The sequence below is a fragment of the Girardinichthys multiradiatus genome, chromosome 17 (assembly GCF_021462225.1).
Source record: "Girardinichthys multiradiatus isolate DD_20200921_A chromosome 17, DD_fGirMul_XY1, whole genome shotgun sequence".
In the NCBI taxonomy this organism is placed as follows: domain Eukaryota; kingdom Metazoa; phylum Chordata; class Actinopteri; order Cyprinodontiformes; family Goodeidae; genus Girardinichthys; species Girardinichthys multiradiatus.
This window is the reverse complement of record NC_061809.1, coordinates 14,556,380-14,565,285: the sequence shown is the minus strand read 5'-3', so window position 1 is coordinate 14,565,285 and position 8,906 is coordinate 14,556,380. Positions and strand designations below refer to the sequence as shown.

Here is an 8,906-nt window from a genome sequence, read left to right as displayed (position 1 = left end):
CACAGAGCACAGAGAGGGAAACAAAAGGCAGGTAATCAAAGAAACAGGGAACAGGTGAAACAAATACAAAGGCTGAGGATGGGTGAAAGGACTAAACAAACAGAAAACACAAACTAAGCAAGAGAATAAATCAGAGGAGGAAAAAAAGAACTAGAATAACTATGAACTAAAGTAAACAGAGAAACTAGAGGAGAACATAGAAATAACAACCTAAGAAATAAACAAAGAGCCATAAGGAGAATCTAAATTACAAAATAAACCATCACAAGAACCCACAAAGTCCAAAATGTCACTCCATGACAAAGAAGTTGACTGGCCAGTAAAGACTCCTGAACTCTACCTGACAGAACCTTTCGAATGAATTAGAGTGTAAACTGTAAGCCAGGCCTTTTCATCCAAGATTAGTGTCTGACCTCACAAATGCTCTCTTTAGAAGAATGATTAAAAGCTCCCATAAAAAACCCACACCTAAACCTTGTAGAAAGCCTTCCCGGAAGAGCTGAAGCTGATATAGTTTAAAAGGGTGGGCAGACCTCCTTCGAAGTCAGAAAATATTATCAGTGATTTCATAAGAGAAGTAATGTTTACAAAAAGCCTAACTCCGTACTTTTTTTCCACACTTGCATGACATTTCAAATTAAAATCATACGTCTTCTGAATATTTTTCTACTTTCTAAGTGTAAACACACGAGTCCTCCCCCACACTCTGTTATGCTGTCTGTGTTATGTAGCAGCCTAACAGTTTGGGGCCCAGTTAATCTGACAACTTCCAGCATGAGTCTGCACTGGTTGATCACACACACACATCTTGGGTTTCTTCTTAGGAAGTCGACTCAAGCTGTGAACAGCACCAGTCAGGTTTAGCATGGTGCACACCAGCTGTTTCAGGACTTTTCCTGCTGCACAACTTTTCTTTGTTTTCCTTTACCAGCTATAAAAGGAGTTCGCGCATTAATTCGTGGAAATTCTGGCTTTACCAGACATTAGTCTTATTTATTAATGGCAGACTGAGTTGTTTTAAGGAACTTGAAAGAAACTCAACTTTACATTTTTGTGAGAAGCCCCAACGTTGAACTCTCCATTCAATTTAAAGCCCTCCTTTCTAACCTGTTTTCACTTTGAATCTCCTCTACTGCCTTCTCCAACTCTCCATCCCCTTCATTTAAATTCTCCTTTCTCCTCGTCATTCTTCATGCTCTTCCATTGCTTCCGCTTTCTCTCTAGATTTATCACTTTCAAGCAAAATGCAGGCTCTCCTGGTCCTCGTGTGAAGCTTAAACCCATTGTAATTTATTTAATGATTACAACCGTGAAGGGTAAAACAACAACAAAGCTGAAGAATGTGTGGGGAAATTCTAAGAAATTAATCTCATCTTCAAGGGAAAGGAGGTCCGAGCTGTTTTGATGTGTTGCTAGGCAGTGTAGTGATTGTGAAACCATACTGGGGAACATTATGTAACAATATACTCATGTTTCCCCTGACCTCTCTGATATACAGTCACTTACAACACAGAAGTTGAGATTATACCGCCTGTAAATATATGGAAACAAGGCAATTGTAACCAGTTGCAGGTAAAGCTGGTGAAACTGGAAACAGACAGAGATATAAATAATACATTTTTTTTTTTTTTCAGCATACGTGTGGGATGACTTCTATATCTCCAAGGGTTTAATTGTCGGATTCCGATAATGCCTCATATGGGCCCCCTGTGGGCGGGGTTTGATGGGCGGGAAGCGTCCGAAGGGTACGGGCAGACCAAGTGGGTCGTCCTCAGGGATGTATGCGTTGGGGCGGGCTTCAGCCGTGGTGTAGACTCCATTTGGCAGCTGCCTCCACTTACTTTCCTTAGCAACCTGAATACACACGCACAGAACCACACACCAGGAGCACTTTCAATATTTCATGTGAGATTGACCTTGAATTAAATACTTAAATCACAACTTTGCTGAATCTTAATCATGAAAATGGAAAACAAAACAAGAATGCAAATGATCTTTTATGAAAACTCCAGAAGAAAGGACAAACAGTTGAGTGGTTGAGCTGAAAATAATGAGGCTGAATAAACTTAGAGATAACAGTGATGGTTCTATTGAATGCAGGCTTTTATATTTTGGGGAAGGAGCCAAAGAACTCAGGAGTAATCTTGGCCAACAACTTGAACAGCTTCTTTTTTTTAGCAAACTTAAACTAATGAGTTTTACCGGAAGCACAAGACAGCTGAACTAATTGGTAATTCAAACTAGCAGAAACAAAACATCTATGGTGCTCATGGCTCTTTGGTCAGGTCTACAACTAATGTAGAAGCATCTGTATCAAACTGTAGGAGCTGCAACTGTTTTGGCATGGTACCCAAAACTGCCTGTAGCAGGGCCCACTCTGGCCTGAAGCAAGATAGATTTGGTTGTGATTGTCAGGATTAAGAGATTTAGCAAGTACCTGAGTTTTATTTTAAGAGATTATTAGTATTTGCTTTTACAAATCTAGAGAATAACTGACAAAAGAGGCAATAAATTAGCCAGAATAAAAGAAAAGACATCCAAGAATTGCAAAAAGTTGTATTGACACACTGCAAAAAGGATAGTGCAAAAAGATTTAAATGGGTACATGGAGACAAAAAAACCCACCAAGGAAATCCAAAATGGTTACATATTCACTCAGCCAAAAATAATTTATAACTACTCCGATTATTATTGGGTGGCTGACTGCCCGGGGAACCATTTCATCAGGGGGTTGCATGAGCAATGGCAAAAGTAAAAACATGTCAGTTGTTTCCAAAAACAGTTTTAAATGTAAAATGGGTAATAAAAAGGCTAGGCTGGAGAGGACGCTGGTGCCAAGAGTTCGCTGCTTCTCCACTCTTTAAAAGGGGAACCTTTGTAAAAACAATTTATTAAAAACAAATAAAATGCTGCTCTTTTAAACATATTTTTTCAACAAACTTTATGTTGCTTTAAAGTCCATACTTTATAAATCTGTGGATAGAATTTGCCTCCCGGGATAACCTTTGGAGACCATGCTCAATTCATCAGAATCCCATTGCTTGGAACACACCCGAATAGCCAGCCTACTGCTCGGGTTGGGTTTGGTTCTTTGGCTGGTCCCAGAGCCCATCACTACCACTCCAAACCAGGGGCTGAGACACCAGCTGGTAGCTTAGAATTTCCGAGCTGGGTCAGAATCATGCTAAAATACAGTCAAATGATGGGACTTGACAGGAATGCCCCGACGTGCCTGTCTGTCATCATAGAACTAGGAATCCCTGGGTGGTCAAGGTGGTGCAGGATGAAGAGTAGTCCCAAGCTGACTGCATCATCTGTCGACCTGTTTGCCTGATAAGCAAACTGCAGGGGACGGTCCAGCAGGGGGTCTGTGATGCCCTTTGGGTGCTTCAACACCAGTCACTCAAAGGATTTTCAGGGCACCAATGTCAGGATGACGGGCCTTCACTGTGATGATGTGTTTCACTCAGCTTACTTGGTTGTTAACTTAATATAGTACAACTTCAAATCCCATACAGTTCTAATTAATTGCCAAATATGCTACGATTGATTGCATTGTTTGTTTCTGATCTATAGTCTTTGTATTTTTCTTGATTCAGGTATTATATTCTAATGTTTGATCTGAATCCATATTAATGATCAGAGGTTAATTTATAATTATATAAGTATTTTACCGAATATTTTTACTTGGACATTCTTGTTTCAGTACATTTAATGGGCCTTAGTTTATTTTAACTACGGCAGGAAAAGTTGTTTCCACCTCTATTGAAGCCGATACAATGGTCCACAGAATAAAGACATTGGCTGGCACAATTGATTTGAACCCAATGTGAGTGATGGATCAATGTCAGTGGTGGACCCCAACTGAGCAGAAAGAAGGAAGAAGAAATAAAATAGTTCAATAGTGTCCATTTGCTTCTGTTACATCCTTTGATTTCCAGCCCACTACAGCATGCAAATGAACTGCTGTTAAATCTCACTACATAGGTGCTTTAATTGCGGTGTGCACTCAAAGCATGGAAAGCATTGAAAATGACCCAAAACAACCTTTTTCTGTACGTGCTATTCAGTTTCACGTTTTGGTCTTGTGCTTGCAGTATATTTCTTTTATGTTTTGTTTATGCATTTATTATTATTATTATTGGTTTTCAGCCTTTCTGTTGCTTCTGCTGCTATTTGTTTGTGTGTTGATAACAGTTTCATTGAAATATATAACAACTTTCCACCCAAACAGAATCACGATCGATCAATAAATAAGTGATTGCTTACCTTCTTCTCTTCTTTTTCCCGCTGCCTCCTCTTTTTGTCTCTGAGTATCCTCCTCCACCCCTCCTCTATGTCAAGACATGGTGGCATTTCCTGCCCTGTCTCCAACTGGCACTTGGGCATCTGGAAAAAAACAAAAAAAACAAAAACAAGAGCAGGAATAATTCACTTGCAATGCTTTCACTGTGCTTGCACTTTCATGGCTTGATTTAGCTTTTGGGCACAGCCAGAAACAGACAGTTGCTTTAGTATCAAAATGTGGGTAATGTTGCACCTCTCCATCTTTTACCTCAGGGTTTGAGTGGCATGCTGGAGGCCCACATCAACCCTAGCAATTCTACGGGGTATAAACACAAATCTCTTGAAATATTTAGAGTGCATATGTAGGGAATCCATCAATTTTTTCTTGCTGAAATATTTATAGGAGGAGAAAGCTAACACTGCTTGGATTTCATCATTCCTGTTTGAAGCACTGCTCTTTTAAGAATTACTTTTTACAATTTGTTCTTGAAGTCAACAAAAACTGGTTCGAACATGTGAGTGAACTGCAGACCTTTCCCTTTGATCTTCTGCCATTTAGATAAAGCAGCTGCCTGCTTTACAGTCAGTTCTGCAAGATTGGCCATGAAAAAGTCATTAATGTTAATGATGCTCATCCGGACCTAAGACCGCTGGAAACACACAGAAAAAACACTTGCATGGAATAGACAAGTGATTGATTCCACAGGTTCATGATATTTTGAGAAGTCATCAAAATAATTTGTTATTCTGGTCTTATTGGAATGGAAGACATTTAGAGTACCATGCAAAATGATTCATGGCCATCAAATATTCCTTATGTCAAATACAACCAAAGAACCTCATTGTATGTTATTGGGATTTTATAGACCAACACAAAGAAATGCATTATTGTGAAATAAAATGGAAAAGGTTAAATGATATTCAGAAACGATTACAAATAAAACCCTCAATAGTGCAGTGTGCATTTGTGTTCAGTAACTATTAGTCAACACTCTTGCAGACACAACCTTTGCTGAAGTCTCTACTAGCTTTGCACATCTTAAGTTTGAAGTCTCAAGTCTTTTCCAGCCCCTAACAGGTTTTATTTTGGAATTTCCTTGTATTTTCTACACACATTCTCCCCAAACCATAATGCTGCCATCACAGAGCTTTCACACTGGAGATGGTGAGTTTGAGGTGTTAAAACTATGCCAAACAACTTTGGTGTCATATGATCAGATCAAATTGTTCCACACATGCTCAGTGTCCCTTACATTATATGTGGCAATAAAGATTTCAGTGGCCTTCTTCTTGTCATTCTTCCAAAAGGGAAAGGTTTTGGAGTGCACAAATATTGGTGTGCTACAAAAATATTTTCCCACCCGAGAATTTTCTCATTCTTTCCAGCCTCTTCAGAACTACCATGTACCTCGAGTCTCCTTCTCTGATTAATGCTGTCCTTGTCCATCCTTTCAGTGCAGATGGATAGACATGTCATGGTAGTTTTGCAGTTGTGCCACTCTCTCCATGTTGGAATGATGGATTGGACAGTGCTCTGTGAGATGTTCAAAGCTTGGGATATTGTTTTATAACCTTACCTTGCTTATTATATTCCTGCCCTATCTCTGTTGTGTTCCTTTGTCTCCATGATGTGTGCTCACTAATGTTCTATAACGAACGGCCCCTGCCTGGTGTAGTCGGCCTGGTATTTGTTTGACTTTTGTCAAGTACCACAGGAGGAGGTGTCTGGGGACCACATGGGGCTAGGGTGTCCCCGACGTTGGCAATGATGTTGAGTTGGCCTAAGGAATATGTGGCCTTTGCTTTTATAGTAGTCTTTACAGGCAAGACCCATGGGCCCAATGCCTCGCTCTCACTGAGAGATATTTTGAAAATGACAAGGTGAAGGCTGCAGTGGAAAGAGCTTATGATCTTGTGTCAGAGGTGTTTACACAAAAATTCCGATGTTACAAATAAGCTGATAATAAAAATTATGTCGAATTTGGGCATGATAGAACTGCATTATTTGATCGGTGGTGCATTGTGGACAATGTTACAAACTTTGATCAGCAAAAAGGTCTGAACGTGTCAGATGCTGCAGTATTGGTGGATGAGTATATGCTGACTCATAGGGAGTATTCTCATAATGTGGGTCCTAGCATGCCTAGAGATAGGCAAGTTAAAAGTGTGGGTCAGCCACATGGGGTGAGACAGTTTGATGTTAAGAGCCTGGCTTCACGTGACAGTTTGTCACCACTGTCACAGGCACATTAAAGCTGACTGTCATTTGCTCAAATTCAAGGCCATGACGTTTAAGGATAATTGAAACGGAGTTGGTTTAGCTGTGCTGATGCATAATGCTATGAAATGAGAAGAGAAAAGCATTGATTCTTTTGAGAATCTCTGGGATTTTGGGTAACGATTTAGCGGGTGCACGTTTGTTGATGGATGCTACCCAGTTAACTGTGCAGGTTGACTCGGAGCCAGTGTCACGAGTAATTTATGCGACGGATGAAAATAGCAGGGAGTTCCCAAATGTATTTAGAGCATGCGTGGTAACTACTGCCATGGTGCACGCTCAGGCTGGGAAGGAGGTGAAATATGTGAAATATCTTCACTTGCCTTTGTATGATGTTCCTGCGTCCCTGTCTCGTGGTGAACTGGCCACAGAGCAGCAAACTGACCTGTCTTTAAAGGGCATTTTTGATCAGGTGCACCCAGCAAGTGAAGTTTTGGATTGTGCATGTGGGTACTTCATTTAGGATTCACTGTTGGTGAGAAAATGGTTGGCACATGCTGACAATGTTGGTGATCCTGTGTTTCAAATCGTTGTGCCCAGTAAACTTTGCTCTGCTGTGTTAAATGATTTAGATGATGAGTCTGGGCACCTTGGTATGGGAAAGACATATGATCAGGTTCTGAGACATTTTTTTCTGCAGGCATCTTAAAAACGACATTTCATCATAAGTATTACTGAAGACGTGTCGTGTTTGTCAGCTAACTGCCAAGCCAAACCAAATTCTGAATTTGTTCCCATTGAGTCCAGTTATTTGAGCTTCTGAGCCATTTGAAAACTTAATAATTGACTGTTTGGACCTGTTACCTCATGCAAGTGCGGGGTCATTCTATCTGCGTACAATCATGTGTCCACTTACACGGTATTCAGCTGCCTATTTCTTTATGCACTTACCCAATTCATTTCAGTGTTTGGCATTTCTGTGGGACAGAGGCTCCAATTTTTCTTTACATTTGTTCAGCCAGGTCCTGAAACAGCTCAGAGTACAGCCCAGTAAAGTGACAGCATATCATCCAGAGAGTCAGGGGACAATAGAACATTTTCATCACACAACGAAGTCTCTCTTGTGCGTCTACTGTACGGAGTTGGGGGGCGACTGGGAGGAAGGGTTGCCTTGGCTGAGGTCACCCTGGATACCAAGGGTTCAGCCCAAATGAACTGGTTATTGCACACTGTGAAGGGTCCTTTGGCCGTGATGAGTTTAAAAGTGTCTGATTCATCGACAAACTTGGTGGACTATGTGAATGGGTTTAGGAGACGTTTGTTGCGCCGATGAGTTTGTTAAAGAGAGAATGACTTTGGTGCAGGAAATAAATTAAAGCACAATTTGATTATTGCTCTGAGGTGCACTCGTTTTTGCCTGGTGATCAAGTGTTGGTACTGGGTCCGATCATGACCTCTCCCTTTCAAGCTAAATTCACTGGTCAATTTAAAATGATTTAAGATAAAAATATTGAATCTTATTGCTGGAGCAATGGAAAAAGCCCCAATTGTGTAACTTGAACTCGTTAAAAGTGTACTACGCTTGAGAAGTGGATTTACTGCAGTCAGAGTGTGAAGCAAGAGAAGCGTGTGTGGTAAACAGGTCTACTGGGGTAGCTGTGAGTATCAGCACCATGGACAGTGCACTATCGCCTATTGTGGGTGATGCCAGTGATGGTGCCACCTAGTACTGTCTCTATTACACACGGGTGCTTTAAATTTCAGAAGCATTAGGTGAATTGGATGTTTTGTTTGCTCAATTGCAGGAAGGTCATGCTACACAGTTAATGGAGGTGATGACCCAAAACGCACGCAATTGATTGAGAACAATTTGCATGTGGTAGACTGTAAAAGGATAAAACCAAAATTTGTACAAAGTGAATTTTGAGAAAGTATTTGGATGCAGAAGTCAGGAACATGCTTGATGATAATAATCTGATAACACTCCATGTTCCTGCTCAAAATCAGATTGCTTTCCATTGACTGCAATGACCAAGTGGGTTCTGCTAAATTTATTAGTAAACTTGATCTTCTGAAGGGTTACTGGCATCTGCTGTTGACCACGCGGGCATGTGAGGAGTCTGCGTTTATAACTCTGACAAGCGTGTACTCTTATACGGTGATGCCGTTCAGGCTTAGAAATGCACCAACGACATTTCAGCGACTAATGAACAGAGTGGTTGGTGATATGTCTGGCTGTGCGGTTTTCTTGGATGAGGGGGTCGTGTATTCTGATACTTGGAAAGAGCATGTAAAGCGCATCAGGGAGCTTTTCACTTGTTTGGCGGGGGTGAGGCTGACAGCCAGTCTTACAAATTGTGAGTTTGCAAGGCGACTTACCTATTTGAGGCGTGTGGTTGGC

The 8,906-nt window shown here is 40.9% G+C and overlaps 1 protein-coding gene across 7 annotated transcripts in view; it reads right to left on the bottom strand.

Moving 5' to 3' along the window:
• Positions 1–1,260: 1,260 nt before the first annotated feature.
• The window catches only part of ccdc146 (coiled-coil domain containing 146), an 87,771-nt gene continuing 80,125 nt past the window's right edge, over positions 1,261–8,906 (bottom strand). For all 7 annotated transcript variants that reach the window (XM_047389847.1, XM_047389848.1, XM_047389853.1 and 4 more), the window contains 2 exons: positions 4,270–4,389; positions 1,261–1,854 (listed from right to left, as the gene is read on the bottom strand). In XM_047389847.1, the coding sequence (XP_047245803.1) occupies positions 1,654–1,854; positions 4,270–4,389 (321 nt within the window). In that variant the 3' untranslated portion in view covers positions 1,261–1,653. The remainder of the gene's footprint in view (positions 1,855–4,269; positions 4,390–8,906) is intronic.